A 27711-nucleotide genomic window follows, 5' to 3' on the forward strand; every position below is an offset into this window, starting at 1 on the left:
TCTACCAGCTCCAAGCTGAAGCCTCTTGAGACAGCAAATTCAGGTTTGCTCTCTTGGCCAATTGAATGGATGGTGGTCTGTGACAGTTCCTCTGGGGGAAGGAAGAGGCTGGTCTGGAGGTAAGGCTGAAAGAGGTGGGGGTGTTGGCCATGGAGACAGAAGAGAAGTTAGTGGGAGGAGATGAGCAAGCCCAGGGAGGATGGGGTTGGCCTAGTCCCTGAGGCAGGAGAGTGGGTCATCCTTTTCTGAAATAGCCACACATATCCAAAAAAGGCCAGGCCACTGATCTGAGTTTGTACCTGCTCATTCCATAGCTGGATGCCTGGAGGAAAAACAAGGCAGTTGACATGGTAACAGTCCCCGTTTTCTCTCTTCCCTTCTGTGCCCACACTGGCATCTACTGTATTGATTTTGGGATTGATTTTGGGAAGAGCCTCACCTTTTACAGATTAAAAATAGCATATCACACCTGTAATTCCAGTACTTTGGGGGGCTGAGGTGGGCAGATCATTTGAGCCCAGGAATTTGAGACCAGCCTGAGTAACATGGCGAAACCTCATATCTACAAAACAAAAACAAAACAAAAATTAGCCGTGTGTGGTGGTATGCATCTGTAGTCCCACCTACTTGCGAGGCTGAGGTGGGAGGATTGCCTCAGCCCGGGAGGTCAAGGGTGCAGTGAGCTGTGATTGCACCATCATGCTCCAGCCTGGGCAATCGAATGAGACCTTGCTTCAAAAAAACAACAACAAAAAACCAAAGAGAATATTGGAGGAGTGGGGAAACCAGGATTCTGGTAGCAACTTTACCCCTCAACATACTGTGGGACTGTGAGCCCCTGTTTCCTCAGGGATTAAGTGAGGGGCTGCACACAGTCTCTCAGGTACCTTCCTGCTCTCACCTGCAGTGCACCTGTGATGTTTGAAAGGTAGGACTCCATGTGTCTCCTTGCAAATTGGCCCAGCTTGGGAAAGGCCTTGGCATTTCAGTGCTGCTCTCCCTGACCCCAGGATGACAGATGTTACCTGTCCACATAATGGTTCTCACTGTCTCCCATGTTGTGTAAAAATAACCTATATTTTTAACCAGTTGAACCAGGAATCAGAGGGAGAAAGCTTCCCCTATGCCAGATGGCTCAAGACACTTGGATTGTTGTCTTTTTCTTCCGTTCCCTTCATATGAGGCACTTTCCCTTTCAAATCTTCTAGATCATGAGCTCACCACCAGAGAGAATTGGGTCTTCTGGATTCTGGGCAAAGAAAGAACTGGAACTTCATGTTAAATCCTGGCCTCCTCCTCTTCTGCCTCCCTCTGTAAGTGGCTTAACTTTTTCATCTCCTCCAGCAAGCAGCATGGCCTAGCTTGGTCTGCAGTTTGGGGAAGAGTGAACTATTGCTTCTGGAAGTTCTTCACATTTCTAAGGGGCAAGGAGGTTCTCCCATGTACCAGGTTTGTAGTGGGTTCTCACTTGGCAATAAAACTACTAGCACCACCAACACCACATCATCTACACTTTCATCTGTTTGGGCAAGTACATCAATATTATTGTCTCTGAAAAATCGGCAAAGCCAAGGTTGAACGGCTCCTCAGAGTTATGACTTCCACTTTCCATCAGTCTGATTGACTGTGGCATAAAGGTCCATGTCTTGCTGTTTCTCTCCTGGTAGGTGGGATGGAAAGTATAGGTGCTGGTGATCAGAACTGGGAAATCCCTGTATATTCACAGCTAATCGTTTTCTCCCCTTGATTCAATGTGAGCCATTATTTTTTTTTTCCTTCTCCAGCTGACAGAGTATGGCTCTGTGTAGAGTTTTACTTAGACCATTTTGCTCCAGGAAAAGCATTAGTAATTTATAAATAAAATACACATAAAAATAGGAGAAGTCAAATATAGGTTTATTGACAACAAAGGCACTATTAATGTTGGACCAGGCTGGTTTGAAGTTGAGTTAGTTTTTGTTGCTGATTTATGTGCTGTTTGTTTTAGGAGGGTTGCGAGTGAGTCGTGATGGTTCTTGGGAACTGGCAGCTGGGAAGGGGCAGAACTGGTTTGGGTCGGAGTTCCCAGAGGAACGAAATGGGAGGAGGAGCAGCAGTGGCTGCAGTGGGAATGATTTGCATCTTTCTCTGTGCTTGATGGTTGTGTATTTAAGCAAGAGTGCATTGCCAGGAAATTGAGAAAGTAAGTGTGCGTGTGTGCTTTATGTCAAGCATAGCTCATTTAAAGTATACCTGTGTGGACATGAGGGTTTGCAGAAAACTGTTATTTATTTCTCTTGAATTTACCCTGCTTGTTAAACAAAATTTGACAGATGGTTTGCAGCAAGAGTAATGAGGCCATTACATAGCCAAGTTTTATCTTTACCATATCAGTTGTTATGTGAAAAAGGGGGTTTTCTCGGTTTGGGGGAGTTTAATTCCCTCCCTGTAGAGAGAATCAGAATTGTTTAACTGGAAAATTAACAGAACTGAAAGTTCATTTTCTGAGCCTTACCACTTGGTGTAGTTACTTGTTAAAAGCTTTCACCAGGGCCATCTGACTTGAAGGTGCTGTGAAATGCTTTGTGGCAGATGTGAAAAATTTGTGATGGAAGGATTTTTTCCCCCCAACTCTGGTGTAACAAACTTCAGGGTTGAGTTTTGCTTCTCGTTCCATTCTGTTATGTGCATGCTTGCTGTCTCTGTCTCTGTCTCTGTCTCTGTGTCTTCCTATCGCGCTCTCTTGCATGCGTATTGGCTTGCTTTCTTATTTGCACAGATGTGATATTTTTGTCACCACCACACAAGTATCCCTGTGGAGAACATCCCACTTCTCAGCGTGCCTTTCTGTGTTTTGGGGACTGGCTGGTGAACTGCAGGAATGCTGGGTCTCTTATATGGCTGTGTTAGTTTCCTGTTGCTGCTGTAACAAAGTATCACAAACTCAGTGGCTTAAAAATAATGCACAATTTATTCCTTCACAACTTCCGGAGGTCAGAAGTCTGAAATGGGTTTCACTGGGTTAAAATCAAGGCGTCAGCAGGGCCCCCTTCCCTCTGGAGGCTGTAAGGGAGAATCTGTTTCTTTGCCTCCTCAGCTTCTAAGGCTGCTAGCATTCTTTGGCTATCGGCCTGGTGTCACTCCAACCTCTGTTTCTGATTTTACATCTTCTTCTTAAACCTTCTGCTTCCCTCTTACAAACGAGCCTTGTGATTACACTAGGCCCACCTGGGTAATCCAGGCCACTCTCCCTATCTCAAAATCCTTAGTTTAATCACATCAGCAAAGTCCCATTTGCCACGTAAGGTCACATAATCACAGGCTTCAGGGATTAGGATGTGGGTAACTTGGCAGGAAGCACATTATTCTGCCTACAGTGGTAGGCAAGAAGACATCAGGTGGTAAACATGGACATATTTCTCCTCGTAGTTTTCTCAGGAGCTTTCCTGAACTTCTGGAATCACCCTAACTGTTGTTATAATCAAAGAGTGATTATTCCTGTTTTGGGGATATTTCTTTGTTCTCCAGAACATAAACACTACAGCCTAGCTTCATTCCTGCCTGTGGTACAGATTCAAAGGCAGTCCTCCTTTACCTGCTTTTTTTTTTCCTCATTCCTTTCTTCTTCTTGGTTCCCAAGGGAAGATTCTACCACTTTTCTTAGTTTCTTCTTCTCTTCCTCTTCCTTTCTTCTCGTCCCCCTCCTTCTTCTTCCTCCTCCCTCCTTTTTCTTCCTCCTCCCTTCTTTTTCCTTCTTCTTCTTCTTCTTTTTTTTTTTAATAGCCCTAACAAAGCCCAAAATGTCAGCCTGCAAATGTCCTCTGTTCCCATCTCTGGTTTGGGGAAGACCACAGTCCTTATTTGGAGAGGCTGGAGCAGTGGTCCTTCCAGTGTCTGTTCAGGATGTGTCTGGGGTTTGATATAGTTTGGAGATATGTCCCCTCCAAATCGCATGTTGAAATTTGGTCCCCAGTGTTGGAGGTAGGGCCTAATGGGAGGTGTTTGTGTCCTTGGGGTGGATCCATCATGAATGGCTTGGTACTGTCCTTATGTTATGAGTGAGTTCTTGCTCTATTAGTCCCTGGAGAACTGAGAGTTAAAAAGAGGCTGGTGTCTCCCTCCTCCTCTTGCTCCTTGGTCTCGCCATGTGGCAGGCCCTCCTTCACCTTCTGCTAGGAGTGGAAGCAGCCCAAGACCCTCAGCAGATACAGATGTTTGGTGTCATGCTTCTTGTACAGCCTGTAGAACTGTGAGCCAAATCAACCTCTTTTCTTTGTAAATTACCCCCCTAACCTGAGTGTTCCTTTATAACAACACAAACAGACTAAGACAGGGTCAGAGGCTGTGCCTAAAAGGAGTCTTGGTGAATGTGACTGGGCCTTTCCGATGACTCTTTAGAATTTCTATTCTGGGTAGCAGAAAAAAGCATAGGAAGGTCATCAACTGATGAATAAAAAAGATATGGCATATCCATATAATGGAATATTATTCAGCCATAGAAAAGAATCAAGTGTTGATACATGCTACAGTGTGGATGAACCTTAAACATATTAGGTTAAGTGAAAGAAGCCAGACAACACGTATTTTATGATTCCGTTTATAGGAAATATCCAGAAAAGGTAAATTCATAGAGACAGAAGTAGATTAGTAGTTGCCAGGGGCTGGTGGATGATGTTGGGGAGTAGAGAATGAATAGTAGTGGTTATGAGTTTTTGTTTCAAGGTGATAAAGTATTTTGGAACTAGATAGTGGTGATGGTTGCACAACATTGTGAATATGCTAAATGTCAGTGAATTGTTCACTTTAAAGTAGTTAATTTAATTAAAAAATTTTTATTTTAGAGATGGAGTCTCACTCTGTCACCCAGGCAGCAATGCAGTGGCACAGTCATGGCTCACTGCAGCCTCAAACTCCTGGAATTAAGTGATCCTCCTGCCTCAGCCTTCCCCGTAGCTGGGACTATAGGCACATACCACTATGCCTAGCTAAGTTTTTGGATTTTTATTAATAGTAAAGACAGGGTCTTGCTATGTTGCCCAGGCTGGTCTTGAACTCCTGGTCTCAAGTTACCCTTCTGCTTTGGTCTCTCAAAGAGCTGGGATTATAGGTGTGAGCCACTGTGCCTGGCCATTAATTTTGTGTTTTTCTTTCTTTAAAATTATACTTTAAGTTCTAGGGTACATGTGCACAATGTGCAGGTTTGTTACATAGGTATACATGTGCCATGTTGGTTTGCTGTACCCATCACCTTGTCATTTACATTAGGTATTTCTCCTATCCCTCCCCCAGCCCGCCACCTCCTGACAGGCCCTGGTGTGTGTGATGTTCCTTGCCCTGTGTCCAAGTGTTCTCATTGTTCAGTTCCCGCCTATGAGTGAGAACATGCAGTGTTTGGTTTTCTGTCTTTGTGATAGATTGCCGAGGATGATGGTTTCCAGCTTCATCCATTTCCCTGCAAAGGACAGGAACTCATCCTTTTTTATGGCTGCATAGTATTTCATAGTGTATATGTGCCACATTTTCTTAATCAAGTCTATCATTGATGGACATTTGGGTTGGTTCCAAGTCTTTGCTATTGTGAACAGTGCTGCAGTAAACATATGTGTACATGTGTCTTTATAGCAGCATGATTTATAATCGTTTGGGTATATACCCAGTAATGGGATTGCTGGGTCAAGTGGTATTTCTAGTTCTAGATCCTTGAGGAATCACCACAGTGTCTTCCACAATGGTTGAATTAATTTACACTCCCACCAACAGTGTAAAGGCGTTCCTATTTCTCCACATCCTCTCCAGCATCTGTTGTTTCCTGACTTTTTAATGATCGCCATTCTAACTGATGTGAGATGGTATCTCATTGTGGTTTTGATTTGCATTTCTCTGATGGCGAGTGATGATGAGCAGTTTTTCATGTGTCTGTTGGCTGCACAAATGTCTTCTTTATTTTTTTTATTTTTTATTTTTTAAAATTATACTTTATGTTCTAGGGTACATGTGCATAACGTGCAGGTTTGTTACATATGTATACATGTGCCATGTTGGTGTGCTGCACCCATTAGCTCGTCATTTACGTTAGGTATATCTCCTAATGCTATCCCTCCCCTCTTACCCCCACCCCACAACAGGCCCCGGTGTGTGATGTTCCCCTTACTGTGTCCAAGTGCTCTCGTTGTTCAATTCCCACCTATGAGTGAGAACATGCGGTCTTTGGTTTTCTGTTCTTGCAATAGTTTGCTGAGAATGATGGTTTCCAGCTGCATCCATGGAATCCTTTCCCCATTTCTTGATTTTGTCAGGTTTGTCAAAGACCAGATGGCTGTAGATGTGTGGCATTACTTCTGAGGCCTTTGTTCTGTTCCATTGGTCTGTCTCCCTGTTTTGGTACCAGTACCATGTTGTTTTGGTTACTGTAGCCTTGTAGTATAGTTTGAAGTCAGGTAGAATGATGCATCCTGCTTTGTTCTTTTTGGTTAGGATTGTCTTGGCTATGTGGGCTCTTTTTTGGTTCTATATTAACTTTAAAATAGTTTTTTCCAATTCTGTGAAGAAAGTCATTGGTAGCTTAATGGGGATGGCATTGAATCTATAAATTACTTTGGGCAGTATGGCCATTTTCACAATATTGATTCTTCCTATCCATGAGCATGGAATGTTTTTCCATTTGTTTGTGTCCTCTCTTATTTCCTCGAGCAGTGGTTTGTAGTTCTCCTTGAAGAGGTCCTTCACATCCCTTTTAAGTTGGATTCCTGGTATTTTATTCTCTTTGTAACAAGTGTGAATGGGAGTTCACTCACGATTTGGCTCTCTGTTTGTCTGTTATTGGTGTATAGGAATGTTTGTGATTTTTGCATACTGATTTTGTATCCTGAGACTTTGCTGAAGTTTCTTATCAGCTTAAGGAGATTTTGGACTGAGATGATGGGGTTTTCTAAATATACAATCATGTCAACTGCAAACAGAGACAATTTGACTTTCTCTTTTCCTAATTGAATATGCTTTATTTGTTTCCCTTGCCTGATTGCCCTGGCCAGAACTTCCAACACTATGTTGAATAGGAGTGGTGAGAGAGGGCATCCTTGTCTTGTGCTGGTTTTCAAAGGGAATGCTTCCAGTTTTTGCCCATTCAGTGTGATACTGGCTGTGGGTTTGTCATGAATGGCTCTTATTATTTTGAGATACGTTCTGTCAATACCTAGTTTATTGAGAGTTTTTAGCATGAAGGGCTGTTGAATTTTGTCAAAGGCCTTTTCTCCATCTATTGAGATAATCATGTGGTTTTTGTCTTTGGTTCTGTTTATATGCTGGTTTACGTTTATTGATTTGTGTATATTGAGCCAGCCTTGCATCCCAGAGATGAAGCTGACTTGATTGTGGTGGATAAGCTTTTTGATGTGCTGCTGGATTTGGTTTGCCAGTATTTTATTTAGGATTTTTGCATCGATGTTCATCAGTGATGTTTGTCTAAAATTCTCTTTTTTTGTGTGTGTGTGTCTCTCTCAGACTTTGGTATGAGGATGATGCTGGCCTCATAAAATGAGTTAGGGAGGATTCCCTCTTTTTCTATTGATTAGAATAGTTTCAGAAGGAGTGGTACCAGCTCCTCTTTGTACCTCTGGTAGAATTTGGCTGTGAATCCATCTGGTGCTGGACTTTTTCTGGTTGGTAGGTTATTACTTATTGCCTCAATTTTAGAGCCTGTTATTGGTCTATTTGGAGATTCAGCTTCTTCCTGGTTTGTCTTGGGAGGGTGTATGTGTCCAGGAATTTATCCATTTCTTCTAGATTTTCTAGTTTATTTGCGTAGTGGTGTTTATAGTATTCTCTGAGGGTAGTTTGTATTTCTGTGGGATCAGTGGTGATGTCCCCTTTATCATTTTTTATTGTGTCTATTTGATTCTTCTCTCTTTTCTTCCTTATTAGTCTTGCTAGCAGTCTATCAATGTTGTTGATCTTTTCAAAAAACCAGCTCCTGGATTTATTGATTTTTTGAAGGGTTTTTTTTGTGTCTCTGTCACCTTCAGTTCTACTCTGATTTTAGTTATTTCTTGCCTTCTGCTAACTTTTGAATGTGTTTGCTTTTGCTTCTCTAGTTCTTTTAATTGTGATGTTAGGGTGTCAATTTTAGATCTTTCCTGCTTTCTCTTTGGGCATTTAGTGCTATAAATTTCCCTCTACACAATGCTTTAAATGTGTCCCAGAGATTCTGGTACGTTGTATCTTTGTTCTCATTGGTTTCAAAGAATATCTTCATTTCTGCCTTCATTTTGTTATGTACCCAGTAGTCATTCAGGAGCAGGTTGTTTAGTTTCCATGTAGTTGAGCGGTTCTGAGTGAGTTTCTTAGTCCTGAGTTCTAGTTTGATTGCACTGTGGTCTGAGAGACAGTTTGTTGGGATTTCTATTCTTTTACATTTGCTGAGGAGTGCTTTACTTTATGTGGTCTATTTAAGAATAAGTGTGATGTGGTGCTGAGAAGAATGTATATTCTGTTGATTTGGGGTGGAGAGGTCTGTAGATGTCTATTAGGTTTGCTTGGTGCAGAGCTGAATTCAAATCCTGGATATTCTTGTTAACCTTCTGTCTCTTTGATCTGTCTAATATTGACAGTCTCCCACTATTATTGTGTGGGAGTCTAAGTCTCTTTGTAGGTCTCTAAGGACTTGCTTTATGAATCTGGGTGCTCCTGTATTGGGTGCATATATATTTAGGATAGTTAGCTCTTCTTGTTGAATTGATCCCTTTACCATTATGTAATGGCCTTTTTTGTCTCTTTTGATCTTTGTTGATTTAAAGTCTGTTTTATCAGAGACTAGGATTGCAACCCCTGCTTGTTTTTGCTTTCCATTTGCTTGGTAGATCTTCCTCCATCCCTTTATTATGAGCCTATGTGTGTCTCTGCACGTGAGATAGGTCTCCTGAATACAGCACATTAATGGGTCTGGACTCTTTATGTAATTTGCCAGCATGTGTTTTTTAATTGGGGCATTTAGCCCATTTACATTTAAGGTTAATATTGTTATGTGTGAATTTGATCCTGTCATTATGATGTTAGCTGGTTATTTTGCCAGTTAATTGATGCAGTTTCTTCATAGCATTGATGGTCTTTACAATTTGGCATGTTTTTGCAGTGGCTGGTACCAGTTGTTCCTTTCCATGTTTAGTGCTTCCTTCAGGTGCTCTTGTAAGGCAGGCTTGGTGGTGACAAAATCTCTCAGCATTTGCTTGTCTGTAAAGGATTTTATTTCTCCTTCACTTATTAACCTTAGTTTGGCTGGATATGAAATTCTGGGTTGAAAATTCTTTTCTTTAAGAATGTTGAATATTGGCCCCCACTCTCTTCTGGCTTGTAGGGTTTCTGCTGAGGGATCCGCTGTTAGTCTGATGGGCTTCCCTTTGTGGGTAACCCGACCTTTCTCTCTGGCTACCCTTAACATTTTTTCCTTCATTTCAACCTTGTTGAATCTGACAATTATGTGTCTTGAGGTTGCTCTTCTCAAGGAGTGTCTTTGTGGTGTTCTCTGTATTTCCTTAATTTGAATGTTGACCTGCCTTGGTAGGTTGGGGAAGTTCTCCTGGATAATATCCTGAAGAGTATCTTCCAACTTGGTTCAATTTTCCTGTCACTTTCAGGTACACTAATCAAACAGATTTGGTGTTTCACATAGTCCCATATTTCTTGGAGGCTTTGTTTGTTTCCTTTTACTCTTTTTTCTCTAAGCTTCTCCTCTTGCTTTATTTATTAACGTGATCTTCAATCACTGATGTTTTTTCTTCCACTTGATCGAATCAGCTATTGAAGCTCGTATATGCCTCATGAAGTTCTCGTGCCATGGTTTTCAGCTTCATCAGGTCATTTAAAATCTTCTCTACACTGTTTATTCTAGTTAGCCATTAGTCTAGCCTGTTTTCAAGGCCTTTAGCTCCCTCTGATGGGTTTGACCATCTTCCTTTAGCTTGGAGAAGTTTGTTATTACCGACCTTCTGAAGCCTTCTTCTGTCAACTTGTCAAAGTCATTCTACATCCTGCTTTGTTCCATTGCTGGTGAGGAGCTGAGATCCTTTGGAGGAGAAGAGGTGCTCTGGTTTTTAGAATTTTCAGCTTTTCTGCTCTGGTTTCTCCCCATCTTTGTGGTTTTATCTACCTTTGGTCTTTGATGTTGGTGACCTACAGATGGGGTTTTGGTGTGGATGACCTTTTTGTTGATGTTGATGCTATTCCTTTCAGTTTGTTAGTTTTCCTTCTAATAGTCAGGTCCCTCAGCTGCAAGTCTGTTGGAGTTTGCTGGAGGTCTACTCCAGACCCTGTTTGCCTGGGTATCATCAGTGGAGGCTGCAGAACAGCAAATATTGCGGAACAGCAAATATTGCTGTCTGATCATTCCTCTGGAAGCTTTGTCCCAGAGGGGCACCTGCCTATATGAGGTGTCTGTCAGTCCCTACTAGGAGTTGTCTCCCAGTTAGGCTACACAGTGGTCAGGGACCGACTTGAGGAGGCATTCTGTCCATTCTCAGAGCTCAAACGCTGTGCTGGGAGAACCACTGCTCTCTTCAGAGCTGTCAGACAGAGGCGTTTAAGTCCACAGAAGTTTGTGCTGCGTTTTGTTCAGCTATGCCCTGCCAACAGAGGTGGAGTCTACAGAGGCAGTAGGCCTTTTTGAGCTGCAGTGGGCTCCACTCAGCTTGAGCTTCCTGGCTGCTTTGTTTACCTACTCAATCCTCACAAATGGCGGACGCCCCTCCCCCTGCCTGGCTGCAGCCTCTCAGGTTGATCTCAGAGTGCTGTGCTAGCAGTGAGCAAGGCTCTGTGGGCATGGGGCCCACTGAGCCAGGCACGGGAGAGAATCTCCTGGTATGCCAGTTGCTTAGACCATGGGAAAAGTGCAGTATTTGGGTGCGAGTGTCCCATTTTTCCAAGTGCAATCCGTTACGGCTTCCCTTGGCTAGGAAAGGGAAATCCCCTGACCCCTTGCACTTCCCGGGTGAGGCGATGCCCCACCCTGGTTTGGCTCACCCTCCAGGGGCTGCACCCACTGTCCAAGCAGTCCCAGTGAGATGAACCAGGTACCTCAGTTGGAAAAGCAGAAATCACCTGTCTTCTGTGTCGATCACACTAGGAGCTGTAGACCGGAGCTGTTCCTATTCAGTCATCCCATTAATTTTATGTTATATTACTTTTATCTCAATTAAAACATAGCAAAGGAAAGCTAGAAGGATAACTCAGAGTACTGAAGGGAGGGAGTGAAAGCTTGATCCTGATACAACCTTAGAATAAATGAGTAGAGAGTCAGTCTCTTCTAAAGTGCTTATTCTTTGATCTGTTCACTTTGGCTCTTTGTTTTCTGTGTTGCATTGTTAACTGTTTTACTGGTAGTGGCAATGGTGGGAGTAATAAAGAGTGATTGCTAACCCGTGTATAGCACCCCCTCTGAAGCAGGTGCTATTCTATGCACTTCACATGTATTAACTCACTTACTCCTTATTACAGTCCTGTGAAGTAGGTACTATGACTATCCTCAGGTAGCAGGTGGCAACATTGAGGCAGACCTTATACTCATTGAGGTCATGTGGCTGGTAAGTTTCATTTGGGAGTCTGAGGCCACTACCAAACACAGATGGTTGGACTGGGAAGGACTTAGATCATCTGGTATAGGGGTTGCAAATTCAGAAGTCTCCATGCAGAGAACATGAAAGAGCAAAGTAGTTTCATGTAAGATAATTAGGAACAGTGGTGGTAGTATAGACGGATTTTAAAAAATAACATAAAAATGCTATGTAGGCTGATTCAAGACATCTGTGGAAGTGGTACACCTTCCTGGCCACCAAATTGCAGCCTCTAATTTAGTTTAACTTCCTTGTTTTAAAGAGAAGGAAATAGAAGCACAAAGGGATGAGGCAGATTGTCCTAGTCACCCATCCATGAGTGGCAGAGGGGACCTGGGTCCCAGGAGCTCAAGTCCCATGCCCTTCTTTGTTCTACAACATGGGATTCCCATACCTTCTATTGCCTTGGGGCTGAGCATAGAGGAGTCATTTACTAAATACTACCTGAACTGACATTAAACTAAAATAAAAGGGCAGGTATGTGGAGAGGTGGGGAAAGGGCTGAACTTCTGGGGCAAGAAGGACACAGATGATGCAGCTGAGTACATGATGTCAGGGCCTGGAAGTGTTGTTGGTAGAGGATGCTAAAGGTCTCCCCTTTGTGCTCCCCACAGCAGAAGCTGGCTTTGAGCTGAGCCTGGGGTCTTGGGCGCCTCTGTGGTGGAGGAGATGGCATTTGCTCAGCAATCAGATGACCTGGTCTGGCCCCAGCTTTGCCTCCTCCCAGTAGTGCAGCCTTGAACAATCATTTCCCTTCTTTGAACTTCAGTTTCCTCACTTGTAAATGGGAGCTCATACCATTTGCCCTCTTTCCTCATGAAGGTATTGGAAAGCAAATGGGGTAATGTGGGTAAAATAGCTTTACAAACTGTGAAGTGCTGTCCACATATAAGTTGTTGCTGCTACTACTAGCTCCCCCTGGGTGGAGAGCCTGTGAGAATGGGTGCATAAGCACGTGTGCATGCATCCTGCTGGAAAGGCCTGTGTCATACTGAGGATGTCCTTGTTTCATGTCGTCCCATAATTACGTGGTGGCTTATGCGGGGATTGGTGCTAAGCTTACAGAGCAACCAGTAATTACCAAAGGAGAAAAAGAACTCGTACAACGGACACCCAGTTCTGCTGCCCGGAGGGCTCTGTGTGAACTGCTCTCATGCTGTTTTTTAATTTCACCTGAAATGGGGAGCAAGAAGATTCTACTGCACTCACTTGAGACCCATATAGCCAGGAGCTATGCGGGGACTATATTTGGGGACCTCCCCCAATGTCTATCTGTGGTGGCTAATAACAGAAGTGGCTATTTAATTTATTGTCCAAATCAGGACCCTTCTGAAAATGAAAGAGGGAGCTATAATAATTGTGCTGGAAAAACAGACATAACCTGGAACTGTCCCAGACTGGGATGTGTGGCTACTCTCATAATAATACCTGGGCATCTAAGTTCCGTTCAAGGCCAGGGCAGATTGTGTGATGGGCAGAGTTAGCCTTTAGACTCCTCTATCTGTGCCATCCTTCTCCCTTCTTCCCTGCATCCTTTCTTCTCTCCGCCCCTTCCTGAGGCACCATTCACCGTTAGTGTCTGATAAAATGTCAGCCTCCACCCCAGTTAATTTTTATATAGAAAAAGCATCTGAAAACATGGAGTTGGAAGACTGAGGATGTCAACCATCAGCGACTTGGCTTTGGATAGGCCTCTTTACCACTCCAAGCTTTGGTTTTCTCATCTGCAGTATGGGGATAACATTCCTAACTGTATGAGTTTTGCTGGGCAGATCAAACAAAAGAATTTACATGAAAGTGATTCATGACTAATGAAGGGTTAATACAAATGTAAATTATTATTAATAAGATTATAGAGGGGTCTTGGACAAAGCAACCCAATGAATGAATTTATAGTGGGAGAATTTCTAGCTTCAGGGGAAGAGACATTTTGGAAGAGGTTGATTGGTCTTTTTTGGGGCCCCCAGCTCTTATCATGGGGGCATTTATCCATGTAAATAATTGACCTTCAAGTAGAGTGGATTGTGGAGACAGATCTGCTCAAGTTTGAATCTGTTCTCTGCCTACTTGTGTGATCTTGGGCAAGATTTTTAAATTCTCTGAGTCTTGGGGTTACTCATCTGTATAATGGGGTACCAATAAACCTGTAATTTAGGGTCTCGGTGATGATTGTGTCAGAGAATATTTACAAAGCACCTAATACAGTGCCTGGCATACATAGGAATTAGGCTCTTCTTTCTCCTTTGCTGCTCTCCCAGGGTCACGGGGATAGTAAATGGGAAGTTGGTATAGATCACCCTAATGGAGTTCTCCATGTATATGGTGTCTTCTTCACAACTTCGCCTATGTAGTAATCAGATGAAGACATTATGGAAATCCTATTCCAAGGGATTTAGAAAGAAAGATGAATAAACAGGAAATTGGGGAGAAGTTTTAGTATTTTTTTGTTCTTGTTCTTTGGTCTTCCTTTTGTTAATTTTGTCCCATCCATCCATCTGGCATTTGTTAAGTACTTGAGATGTGCAAGCTGATGTGAGGGAGATAGAAAGACACCCAAGGAGCCTGCAGCCTAGCTGATTTAAAGGGAACCTGAGTTTGGAGGTGCTTTAAAGTGTAAGATGATTGAGTCCAGTGGTGGTGGGGCTTAGTTAAGGGTATGTATGAATTAGGACCCTTTTAGGTACAAGTGACCAAAACCCAACATACATTTGCCAAAGCCATAGAGATAATTTATTTATTGATTCATAGCTGGGAAGCCCAGTGCTGGGTACAGAGGTTTGGGTGATGATTTTACCCTTCTTCCCAGACCATTGACAAATTTCCTGCAGACCATTTGTTGGCTGTACAGCATCTTCACTTGGATCCTCTGATATCCCCATTTAACTGAGAAGGAGAGGGCATTTCAGGCCTTTGGCGGTTATTTGGTTACCAGTCGGCAGGTGTTATTTGCCCCTACTTTCAGGGCTGACTCAGAATGATGGGTGAGAGGTAAGTGTGGTTTGTGAGTACCTTTTGTGTGGAAGTTTGGGCAGGGATGTGAGCCCAGGTCTGCCATGCCAAGGGTAATGAAATTCTGCAGCAGATTGGAGTATGTAGTTTATAATGATCTGGGCCATTTATCTTCTTCTAGACCAGGTAATGAAAATGCCCAGGATTAAGTCCAGTATGTAGAGTTCTGAATGGGTTGGCTAATGCAAACAGCTTAACTGACTTGGTAAGACTGGGATTGAGATAATTGTATCTGCAGGCTTTCTTTTTCTTTTTTCTTTTCTTTTCTTTTTTTTGTGAGAAAAGGGCAAATAGGCTCTTTACAACCTCATTCCAGACCACTTTTTAAAAATAATATAGTTCATTACAAACTGGCCCAGCTGGTGTCCTCACCATAGCCTAGTATATTTGTGTTTTCCTATGTTTATCTCATTCCTTACCCAAACTCCTCGAATTATCTTCTCTTTTAGGGTATTTCTTACCAAACTCTGATTCAGTGTTTATTGTAAAGCCTTTCATAATATCCACAGCTACAGCCTTTTCTTTTGATCTCCATGGCACATACTGTCTGAGCCATTCTGACCACAATTATTACATGGTTTTCTTTCATTCTATTAAAAAAAATTCCAACTTGATTGTAAAACTCCTTGAAGATAGGATTCTGCCTCATAGGGCTTTATGTTTTCTATCACCCCGGTAAATATTTGTTGACTTTATATATTATTACTATTTTATTTATTTATTATTTTCATTTCTTTTTAGAGATGGGGTCTCACTCTGTCACCTAGGCTGGAGTGCAGTGGTGTGATCATAGCCCACTGCAGCCTCAACCTCCTGGGCTCAAGGGATCCTCCTGCCTCAGCCTCCAGAGTAGAAGGGACCACAGGCATGTACCACCACACCCAGCTAATTTTTAATTTTTTGTAGAGATTGGGTCTTGTTATGTTGGCCAGGCTGGTTTCAAACTCCTGGCCTCAAACAATACTCCTGCTTCAGCCTCCCAAAGTGCTGGGATTACAGGTGTGAACTACTCTGCCCAGATGATTTTATATTTTAAATAATGTAAGGCTGAGATTGACAGGTAAATAATACAGGTGAGAATGACAGATGAAACCCACGAATGTTTCGTTTCCCCGCAAACCCTATAAAACAGTACAAAAAGGGGAATAAACTCACAGGATGGAGATTACAAGAATGGAGGCAGCAACGGTTATATTTAATTGTTTGGTTAAAAAAATACATAATTTAGGCTAAGTGTGGTGGCTCACACCTGTAATCCCAGCACTTTGGGAGTCCAAGGTGGAAGGATTGCTTGAGCCAGGAGTTCGAGACCAGCCTGGACAACATAGTAAGACTCCATTTCTCTAAAAAAAAAAATTAAAAAATTAGCTGGGTGTGGTGGCACATGCCTGTGGTTCCTGTTACTCTGGTGGAGGCTAAAGCAGGAGGATGGCTGGAGCTCAGAAGTTCAAGTCTTCAGTGAGCTGTGTTCATGCCACTGCATTCCAGCCTGGATGGCAGAGCGAGGCCCTATCTCAAAAAAACAAAAACAAAAACCATAATATGAAATGTACCATTTAAATTATTTTAAAGTACATAATTAATTAGCATTTAATTCAAATGATGTTGTGCAACCACTACCTCCATCTAGTTCCTGAACATTTTCATGCCTCCAGAAGGAAAACTCATACCTGTTAAGCATCACTCCGCATTCTCCCCTCCCTCTAACTCCTGGCAAACACTAATCTGCTTTCTGTCTCTACATGTTTGCCTATTCTGGATATTTCACATAAATGGAATTATACAGTATGTGGTATTTTGTGTCTGGCTTCTTTCACTCAGAATACTGTTTTTAAGGTCCATCCATGTTGTAGCATATGCCAATACTTCATTCCTTTTTGTGCCTGAATAATATTCCATTGTGGGGATGCCACATTTGGTTTATCCATTATCCATTTCTGGGTTGTTTTTACATTTTGCTGTTATGAATAATGCTACTGTGGACATTCTTGTGCAGCTTTTTGTTTGAACACCTATTTGCATTTTTTGAATGTATGCCTAGGAATAAAATTGATAGGCCATATCATAATTCTATGTTTAATTTATTGAGGAACTGTTTTCACAACAGCACACCATTTTATATTCCCACCAGTAATATATGAAAGTTCTAGTTTCTCCATATCTTTGCTAACCCTTGTTGTTTTCCTTTTCTTTTGAGACAGGGTCTCACTCTTTAAAAGGCATAAACTCACAGGATGAAGATTACAAGAATGTAGGCACCAGCAACATATAATATGTAATATACTGTATACTATATACTATATAATTACATAAATTATATATACTTTATAATATAATTACAGTTATAGAATATATTAGTATAATTATATAATAATTATAAATAATATATAATATATAATTATAAATAATATGTAATTATATATTATATATTTATATGTTGGAGTGCAGTGGCACAATTTTGCCTGTAGTGCAGTTGGGGGGATTTTGGCCCACTGCAGCCTCGACCTTCTGGGCTCAAGTGATTCTCCCACTTCAGCCTCCCAAGGAGCTTAGGACTACAGGCACATGCCACCATACCCTGCTAATTTTTGTATTTTTTTTTTTTGTAGAGACAGCGTTTCACCATGTTGCCCAGGCTAGTCTTGAACTTCTGAGCTCAAGCGATCTACCTGTCTTGGCCTCCCAAAGTGCTGGGATCATAGATGTGAGCCACTGCACCTGGCCAACAATAGAGTTTTGCAAGTAGAAAAGTAGATAAGGGAAATTGAACCCAACCTATATCAGCAGGTGGGAGAGCAGAGAACCAATATGATTTATACTGGAGAGTTGCCCAATGCCTGAGAGTTGGTAGCACAATTACCTCTGAAAGTACCTCTGAAAGTTGTAAGACTTCAGATGCCATCTCTCATTCGACAACTTTGCTTACCACACTCTGGAGAAAGATTGAAAGTTTCTTTTGTTGGGAGCATAAGCCAGAGGATGTCTGGACTTGGGACTCCCAGAAATTGTTGAGGATGATGTTCACCACAGGCAACTGGTAATTGAACATGCATATTAATCAACATATACATAGTGGATTTTGAGACATTCTTCACCCAATGCTCTTTACCTCCTTGGCATTTAGTACTGTGGTAGCCAAGCCTTTATCCCTGAAGCAGGGGTTGAGAAGACACTGACCAGACGAAAAGGAGAGTTGAAAGTACTTCCCCTGAACTTCACCGACTAGTTGGCCTGGTTAGATCACCTTATTGTGAAACTCCAGATGACAAGCCCTTTCCATTTTCCAGAGATTCCAGCCAGTTTCTAGTTATCTATTCTTAAACATGGGCAGAAATTTAAGGATTGCTTGATGTTTATGAGAAACCTCTAGCATGAACGACAGAGATCAGAATAAACAGGAAAGAAAGGAAGAAACTTGGAGGAATCAGGGACTATGCTGGGAGAAGAAAACACAAAAGAAAAAACCTAGTATTAATATCCTGGGAGAGAGAAAATGAGATAGCATAGCACTGAAACAAAAACAGAATACTGTATCATATGAACAATATTTACAGGATAAGAAAAAAGCCCTTAAAAATTAGACACATGTAAAAGAAATGAAAAATCTACAGGAGGTGGTTTTCTTAGCAGAGTAAGAGAAGGCAAAGATAGAAATGAGAAAGGGGGGAAAAAAAGGAGCAGTCTCAGAGGTCCAACATAATTGAAGTTCTAGAGTAAAAGGAAGAAATGGTAACTGGGAATTATTTCAGGAGATTTTTTTAGAACAGAGGGGCAAAAGGTTCCAGATTGAAAGATTTCACTAAATGCCTAGCATCAAAATAGACTCACACCACCTCACATGACTGTGAAATTTAAGGATACTAGGAGCTGGAAAAACATGGCAGACATAAAGAACTGGGATTCAGAAGGGCCTCAGACTTCCAAATGGCAACACGGGAAGCTAGGATATACTGGAGCAACACCTTCAGAATTCTGAAAGGAAAAGTTCCTTAACCAAAAGTCTGTTACCAGCCAAAGAAGCAATCAAGATTGAGGGAAGGATGAAGATAATTGTAGGTATGAAATGTCTCAAAAATTTTACCATCTTAGGTAACTACTGGAGAAGGTGTTCAGTGAAAACAAGAGAGTAAACCAGAAAGGAAATGTGCTCGGGAGAGGGAAAGGGCATCTCCAAGGTCATGGGCAAGGGAGATCCCAGAAGGCAGCTATCAGCAGAGTGGAGTGCCATCAGCCTGGAGTGGCTGGGAGAGAAAGCTCCAGGAGCATCTTCCCCAGCATGATGAAGATGTTGTAACACCTGATGCATCTGGACATCTTGAGAGGTGACTTAAAAAATTGGCTAAGAAATTGGTATTGAATTATCAGTAGAGAATTCTTAACTCCTGGGAAAACAAAAAACATGCAGGAAAGAAGAATTAGTTTTTTACATCTTACACAATTATAGCATGAGGAATATAATTATGAACACAAAATATTGTCTAACCCAAATTACAATGTGTCTATATTGGAAAAATGGAGGCAGGAATAGAAAGGGTCTATGCTTGTGGCATAGGAAGAGTGAACCATAGTAGGAAATCAATAGCTAATGCCTTAACTGAAAAATCAAGAGACATGGAGGAAAATACCAAAGCATCAGCTCAGAGAGATGGTGGAAGGAGAGATGAGGGGGAAAGAAAGGGAATAAGATATTTATTTTTATAACCATAGAATTTCTTGATTCTTTAAAACATACGTATATTTTAGGTAGTTACATATTTGCATATTTATATATTCTTTAAAAAATATATAAAACTTGGTAAAAAAATAAAAAGGCTAAAAAACAGATTAAAAACCTTGAGAGAAACATGCCAGTGGGATTATGGGTCCTACCTCTTTATATAGTTTATATTTCCCAAATTTCTACAGTGATCATATGCTTCTTTTAGAATTTGAAAAAAAACCCAAAACATTGATTGATGAGAATGATGGATGGGAATTCTCGGTAAGTCTCCATGGAGTACTGTTCATAGTGACTCTCCCAAGGGAGGAGTTCTTAATTGCATCACAGAATTGCAGGAATTCAGGGACAGCAATGCATGGAGCACCTTGGGTCAGTTGACAAGTGACGAATGCCTGGGAGTCCTTCCCAGAATGGAGGGACCTGTGTTGCCCCCTCCTTGCTGCTGACCTCAGTGTTGACTCATCCCTGATGTTTCCTGGCTGTGAAGGGCACCCCCATTCCTCCCCCCGGGTTGCTGTGCCAAGTGGTGTGTATTTAACTTCTTTAGAATCCTTCCTCATAAATCAACCTGCCTCACTCCTTCACTGTGGGAATGGCTTTTCTCTGCATTGCCTCGTGCTAGACTCTTGGTTTCAGGTAATGGCTCACTGAGACTGGGGAAGAACATGGGGCCACTTGAAACAAAGAGCCGACATTCCTTTCCTCACGATTCCTGAGTGATTTTTATTGGGAGTGGAAACTAAAGGTGGGCTTCAGGGATTGATCCTGGAGGACAGGATCTCAGAAAACCACTGGTGCTGGTACCTGGGCTCCTTGCCCCTTGTATTGAACTCTGTTGTCTATAGTTCCAGCACTATGGGCTTTTTGGTAACTAATAGTTCACTATTAGCAATCTCAATGAGAATATTTATAGTTTATTGAATGAGGACCATTCCAGGTTGTGTGATATCATCTGTTATGACAACGGCTCACATTTCACATCTGGGAAGATAGAAGCTAAGCAAGGTCTACTGTTTCACTGGGCATGTCTCTTGAGTGTCTGTGTGTGCCAGACACTGTGCTGGTCTCTGGGGTTACAGTGGAGGCCGGGATATCACCAGCTCTTTCTTAATGTTGTTAGCCAGTGGGTAGACAGACATGGCCACAGGGAGGTATAATACAGTGGGACGAGTGTTGAAGAGAGGTGGCAGAGGGGGTGGTTAACACAGTCGGGTGGTCAAGGAGAACTTGTTGGACAATGCAGGTTTGTCCTGAAGGATGAGGCATTATCCCAAAAAAGAGGGAAGGACAGCTGGACAGCAGGAGCAGTAGGAGTTACACTAAAGTTTCCCTTCCTTCACAGACTCGTGGTGAGTGTGGCCTTTTAGGGTCAGCAGAGTCTGAGCAAACCTGAGGGTCTCAACAGCCAGACCCTCCATACCCTGTACTCCCACCCTTTGTTGCTTTGCAGCAGGAGCTGAGTGATTGGCACAAGAATATGTGGTGATGACTGGTTTCTTTTGTACAAAGCCTGCTTCTAAGTGCCATGGGGGTTTAAAGATGCGGTGGTGTTTGACCTTGGTTCTCTCTGGCTCTAAAGCCAGCACTCTTGTTCTCTGATGGAAGGATAGGGTCTTTTAATCACCTAGTGTATGTTCAATTTTAATGTAGATACAAGAAATGAGACATACATTTCCTGCCCAGAAGGAATTTACAGTCCAGCTAGGCCAAAAGGAATTGGCTTTAGAAAGTACTCAGTGAGGCTAGGTGCGGTGGCTCATGCCTGTAATCCCAGCACTTTGTGGGGCTGAGGCAGAAGAGTCACTTGAGCTCAGCCTGGGCAACATGGCGAGATCCTGTCTCAAAAAAAAAAAAAGAAAACTGGTGTGCACCTGTAGTCCTAGCAACTCAAGAGCCAGAGGTGGGAGGGTCACCTGAGCCCAGGAATTTGAGGTTGCAGTAAGCTGTTGCACCATTGCACTCCAGCCTGGCAGATAGGGGAAGACTACCTCAAGAAAAAAAAAAAAAAAAAAAAAAAAGAGCTAGTACAAGGGAGTGTTTACAGTTTTTCTTAAAGGAAGCCAGTGTCCCCTTTTATGACCTCCTGGGCTGTTATTTGTCTTGTTGCTGTCTTCATTATTTTCGTAACATCTCAGATTTGTTTGCCTGCTAGAAGTTTGACTTTTCAGCCAGATCCCGAAGATCCTGGGGAGAGGTGACAAAGGCATTCCTGGTTGCCAGATTCCATCATGGTTCCACAGCCTCAGTTTCCATGTTTTTCATGTCCCAAATTCTGGAATTTTTGATCCGGGCCGCTTGCTATCTTTGAGCATTTGGGGTTCTGAGACCCCAGATGTAATTTTTGGGCCTGGGTGTTGACACTTTGAGGGAAGAGGAAAGGGCTTGGAGAAGGTGCCTTTTCTGCTCTTGGGAGAGACCAGTTTGCCAAATGTCAGGCTCTGCTTTCCAGGGGCTGGAGGTGGATCCGGGAGACATCCTCAGGTGCGCATGCTGGAGAGAGGAGTGGTGGTGAGCATTGGAAAATCTTTCTAGCTAAGTTTGTACTCTTATTCATTTCAAACTTTTCATTGTAGTCCTGCTTGAGTCATTCTCAGTATGGTTGAGACATACTGAGTTCTGCTTGAGTCGTTCTCAGTAGGATGCAGACAAGCTGCATCACTCAGATCCACTTTGTTAGAAATGCCAATTCCCTGACCCTACCGCAGACCTAGTGGCTCAGAGTCCCTGGGGTGGGACTCAGGAATCTGTATTTTTAATGAGCTCCATGGTTGATCCTGATGTATATTCAAGTTTGAAACTACTGGTTTGTTTTGTATGAAGCCTGGTTCTGGGCACTGTAAGCAATTAAAGAAAAGATGTTGTCCTTGCCCTCAAGGGGCTCGCTGTCTCGTGGGAGTGACAAACCTCAAATAGCTAACTATGATATTAATATAAGACAGAACACAGCCACATTTGTGGAGTATGCCTTATTACTCAGAGAAAGAATGTATTTTATAGCAAGTTGAAAAGAAAGGCACTAGGTTGGTAAATTTTGAAAAGCATATCCTAGTTAGTGAGATTTTATGGAAAGAGAAGTTGCCTGCAGAGCTGTAGAATATTCTACATTCTTTCAACTGAGAGGATAACAAAGAACATGGTAGGAGTTGGACTACGTAAAAGTAGTTTCAGTAAAGGCTGAGATATTAGTATATTTAGATACCACTCTTTTTTACCCTTAAAATGGACTCCTCATTTTATAATGACATTTTAATGAGGAAAACCTATATACAAATGAAATAGACAGCAATCAGGGGTGGGGTAACTGAGGGTCTCTTTGGATCTCCTTCAGGGAAAGGCTGACAAGAGAGCCTGGGAGACTTTTGTGCAGCAGAGACAGCATCAATCCTGGGTGGAAATTTTGAGTTATTTATAAATGAGTTTTTATGGGTCTGAGTAAGAGACACTTCTGGGCATACTCATATTTATTGTTTCTCCCACTGACTTGGTTAAAAGTAGGTAAATAATAAATTATGTCATTGCACATCTATGTTTTCTTGTCTCTTGATGTACAAGAGGACATCACTTTCTGGAAAGTCATGGAGTGGGAAACTTTGAAGCTTATTCTCTGGTGTCTTGTGTTTGGGATCAGGCAGTCGTGGCAGTCTGCTGCTGAGTAAGCCTTTCCTTTCCCTTGCTATCACTGGGAGAGTTGGGCCCACTCAGAGGATGAGTGGAGAGAGAGAGTCAACGATATTCCACGGGGTGCAGAGAGAGTAACAATTAATTGCTTCTCCTTGGAGGAGGTGACATTTGGAGGGGACTTTGTCAAAAGACAAAATAAAATGCACATGCAATATGTGCAACATATGAGGACTCTATATTGCAAGTGACTCAACCTGGTTTCAACAGTAAAGGAAATCTATTGCCTAGGTGTTAGGGTAGCATTTAGGGCAGGTGGGTAGATCCAGTGACTTAGATGGTGTCCTACAGAACCCAGTTTTAATCTTCCTTCTCTTGGCCATTCCTGGCATCAACAGGCTCTGTTCATGCTCTCTACATCACAGGCCTCTGCACATGCAGCATAAGTTAGGTCTTTTACAGGGAACATAGTATATGAGGGTGAGTATTTGAAGTGCCTTGATGCGCAGTTGTGAGGTGCTTATAATGCGTTAAACCTGTGTCTGTTTGATTCAATTCAGCAAATACCTTTGAACACCTACTGGGTGCAAAGTGCTGTGTGTGGCAGTTAGTTGCCCATCACATTTGGTGGATAGTGGTCCTCCTGGGACTTGCTGTCATGTGGTGTACTTTAAAACAGAAGTTAAGAAAAAAACAGTGAAAAAAATGCTACCATTGAATTGGGTGGCATTTAAGATTGTTTATAGCTGTCCTGACTCTTAGAACTTTTCTTTGCTTTCTTGGCAGTATTGTGGGTGCATATATTTGGCAGGGGGGATTCTAGGTTTATGAGTCAACTTGAGGAGTAAGAATGGAAGATGACAATAGTTTCTAATCTTTAGCTTTTAAGTCAAGGACTGCTTTCCAAAGTGTGTGTTAGTTCTTGGAGGGAAAGCTGCCTTTGAACATTGTCAGACCATAGACATAGCCTCAGAATAGCGTCTGAATTACGATGTTTTTGTCTTCTTTTCCCCAATTTGTGATGGCTGATAGACAGAAAATGCTCATAAAACCTTGACTGAAACCACAAAATGACTGAATAATTCAAGCTTGAGTTGTTTGAAGAATTCTGAATCCCAAAATAAGACTCCTAAGGAAATAGATATGTTTCTTTCTTCCTCCCCTTTTAAGCCTAATTAGGGTTTGTACTTAGGTAATGGAGGGTCAGATTCAGAGGAAAGTTTTGGTAGTATGAGCTTAAACTATACACCAGAATTTCTCTATACCCATAACCTTCATTGAAAAACCAAAAACAAAACTCAGAACCCCAAATAAATAAAAACATGTTTATTTGATGATGTCTCTGTCCACCATGAAGAGACTTAGTGTTATGCTTGTTGTAGAAAAACATTTTATGAATGTGTCTTACAATCTATCACTATTTTTGGTAAAAGACAGTTCTTTTTATCTTCTGAATTAGAAATTCATTGTCATGAATTTTTTGTTTTTGTTGCTTTCTTTAGCCTGTTTTTCAGTGATTTTTTTTTTTCCATATCAGGATTACACTATGATTGGAACATTCTCACAAAGATTTCAACCAAGTTTTTCTTCTCAGGATTGACACACCATCAACAACCTGAAATAGTAAGCATTCTCTGCTTTCTGATTTCTTCCCTGGAATTCCAGTTGAGGTCCTTGTCTTTCCTTTAGCTTCTTTTACTTACTTACTTCTTATTTGTTTATTTATTTCTCTAGTCGTCCTTTTATGAAGTGCACTGTCAGCAACAGCTTAAAGATTTGTTATTCAAGCCATGAATCCCTCTGTGAAAGGCAAAAACTGAAATTTAGATACTCTCTTGCTCTTTTATTTTCCCATCTTAATTTCTTTTCTGTTCCTAATGCATTTTGGGGGAGACAATGAGCTAACTAATGCAAATTACTCAGAGCAAAGAATGCTTAGATCATTTCTGAAGAACTTGAAGTGATTCTTGAAGAGAACTTTATCATTCAAGGGTTTTCAGCATAAAACCTTAAAAAAAATTGGGTGTGACTAAAGAAAATCAGGTAAGGGCCTTGTAGGCATTTTGGATAAAGTTGAAGTGGACTCATCTTTACAATTGGAACTGCTCTGCCTCAGGTTCCGGATGCCCCCTGCCCTCGGAGGAACAAGTGTTGTTTATGCTTCTGGGAGGAGGCAGTGTGGTCTACTGGAAAGTGGACCAGGCCAGGAGGCAGTGATTAGAGCTGTTCTGAGCCCTTTGTGCCATTAAATTGGCTGTATGACTTTCAGGAAGACTCTGAATTATTCTATGCAATCCTTTAGAATGAGAGGTTGGGTCAGCTGGTGTTCTGGATTGTGGGATGGAGGAGAACGCCACCTCCTTATTGTCTGACCTGGCTGCTCATCATTCTGCCTCAGCGCCATGCCGCCCTCACTCTGTTCCTCTCCCATCCAGGCTTTGCTCACATTGGCTCCTGAGCTGCTGTTCTGCTTGCTCCGTATTGCCTTCTTTTTGTCTACCCAGATCTTAACCATCCTTGCAGGGCACGTTCACATGATGCCAGACCTTTCCTAGCTGCTCAGGTTCTTCTCAGAACTGCTATTGTACTTGTGGTCCATTCCATACTGCTCTGCACAACTGTATATTGGACCCACTTGCTCTTCTTTTATTGTAGCATTTTTAGGAGATGGAGCCTCACTCTGCTGCCCAGGCTGTAATGCAGTGGCGTGATCATAGCTCGCTGTATCCTTGAACTTCTGGGTTCTTGTCTTAGCCTCCCAGTAGCTGGGGCTGTAATTAGTAGTAGCTGGGGATAATTCTTAAAATTTTTTTTGTTGAGATGGGGGTCTCACTATGCTGACCAGGCTGGTCTTGAACTCTCAATTTATCCTCTTGCCTTGGCCTCCCAAATTGTTGGGATCACAGGCATGAGCCACTGTGCCTGGCCTACTGAAGCATTTTTGATCTAGGATCATCCTTGCTTGACATTTAACTCTGAAAACTTTGAGGACAAAACAGTGTCCTCATTGTATCCCCTATATCACCCAGCATATGCTGGACAAATAACAGGTATCTTACTGGTGGTTGGTAATTAGACCTAGAATTGCCAGGGAGCATAGATGCTCTGGTATTTCAGCTACTCCCTTGCCTTACGTTCAGGTCAAGAGTGAACTTTTATGCCCAAATTAGCTAAGAGACTATTTTCTTCTGTCACACTATATGCCAAAGAGCTTTCTTTTTACTTTGTGTTCCTTATTTTGGGGGGAAGGATTTTTCCTTTTAGCTCAAAGCCTTGTCAGTGCATCGTTATTATAACATGCAACCTCTGATGGAAGCATCTTTTCCATCACCTGGAGGCATTCCACTTGTGGCTACTTCTGGCTCAGCCCCTGAGAATCCTCCTGAGACAGGCCATGTGGCTGAGAGGCTGGGTACTTCTGGGTTTAAGTTCTGCTCTGACTCTGCCTAGCTTTGTGTGACATCAGGCAAATTGTTAAGTCTCTCTAAGCCTTGATTTTCTCTCCCACGGCATGGTGGTGTACCTACGTCCCTGAATGTCAGGATTAAATGAGACCCTGACTGTACAGCTCTCAGCACAGTGCCTGGCATAATTTATCCTCATTATCCTTGCTATCAAAGCCTGTATTGACTGCCAAATGTATGAGGCCTGAGCCAGGCCTGTAAAAATGGAAGTTCAGATCTGGACAAATGTGTAAGGGATTTGCAGATGTGATCAAAGTATTGAAATGAGCTTGGGTTGCTTGGGGGCCGGGAGGAGCACTTGCATTCATGACTGGGTGGAGTGAGTACCTCTTGGGTCCAGGGAGTTTAGAATTCTCAGCCTGGCATGCAGGCATTTAATCACTCCTATCTGTTTTTCCCCTCCTTTGTAGAGATGCCCTCCTTCTCAAACATGCCCCCTGGCCTGGCTCTGTGCTTGTCCTGTGTGTCCCCTCTATAGGATGCTCTCTCTATCCTCCATCAAGTCCCAGCCTCTACCCTTGAAAATCCTAACAGTTTATATACCGTGGTGGTTCACATGCAGCTCACATGACTTTACTGAGGTATGCTCTTCTCTCCGTCCTCTTTAACCCAAAGTTCAGGGCTCATCACACCTGCTTGGGGTATATGTGTTCCTGCTCCACCACAGTATACGGTTGGGGATTATTAGAGCTGGAGAGACTTTTGAGGTCTGAGGACACAGTTGCAAATGAAACCTTAAACTTTGTTAGCTCATCATATATAAAGCAGATACTGATGAGGCCCTGCATCGAAGGGGAGCCAAGACCCTATCTGCTATGTTGTCATTTCTCCTCCTAGGAGACCCTGGAAGCTTTGTGCTGCCTAAGCTTTGCAGAACACAGAGACTCAAAGCAGTGCAGCAATTTGGCCGAGTCCCTGCATCAGTACTTGAAGCTGTATCTGGCCACCTACTGCACCCTCTACCCCATTTCACGTAGCATGCTGAGTGAGTGAGTGTAAGAATAATTAGGAAAGGTTAAGTGATTTCCTAATGCATCTTATATTTGTGATTCAAAAGATGTAAGTGGCAGTGTTGTCTCTTGTGTAATCTTCAACTGTAGACTGTTAAAATCATAGGGAGAGGGTGAAAAATGGCAAAAAATGGTCACTGAGAATGAAGTTAAAATGTCTCAGATGGGCATTGAGTAGTTTTGTTTGTTTTGTTTTTTTTTGACTTTGACCTGTCATTTCTTAGCTTTCTCACCTATGCCTTTGTTAACTTGGGTCAGAGGAAAGGGTCTGTATGATTTCAACAAGCAAGTATTAGGACAAGCTGGCAGAG

General features: G+C 42.3%; 1 protein-coding gene across 9 annotated transcripts in view; it reads left to right on the top strand.

Annotated features, from left to right (window-relative positions):
• The window catches only part of LRMDA (leucine rich melanocyte differentiation associated), a 1152373-nt gene that overhangs the window by 79615 nt on the left and 1045047 nt on the right, over positions 1-27711 (top strand). Inside the window, exon 2 of one of the 9 annotated variants that reach the window (XM_017944522.3) lies at positions 1209-1313. The exons of 7 other annotated variants lie outside the window; for them this stretch is intronic. In XM_017944522.3, coding sequence (XP_017800011.1) covers positions 1276-1313 — 38 coding nt within the window. In that variant the 5' untranslated portion in view covers positions 1209-1275. Of the gene's footprint in view, positions 1-678; positions 1314-27711 lie in introns of those variants that run through there. One more of the 9 variants, XM_031652660.1, reaches the window with a different exon arrangement.

The sequence above is a fragment of the Papio anubis genome, chromosome 11 (assembly GCF_008728515.1).
Source record: "Papio anubis isolate 15944 chromosome 11, Panubis1.0, whole genome shotgun sequence".
NCBI classification, from domain to species: domain Eukaryota; kingdom Metazoa; phylum Chordata; class Mammalia; order Primates; family Cercopithecidae; genus Papio; species Papio anubis.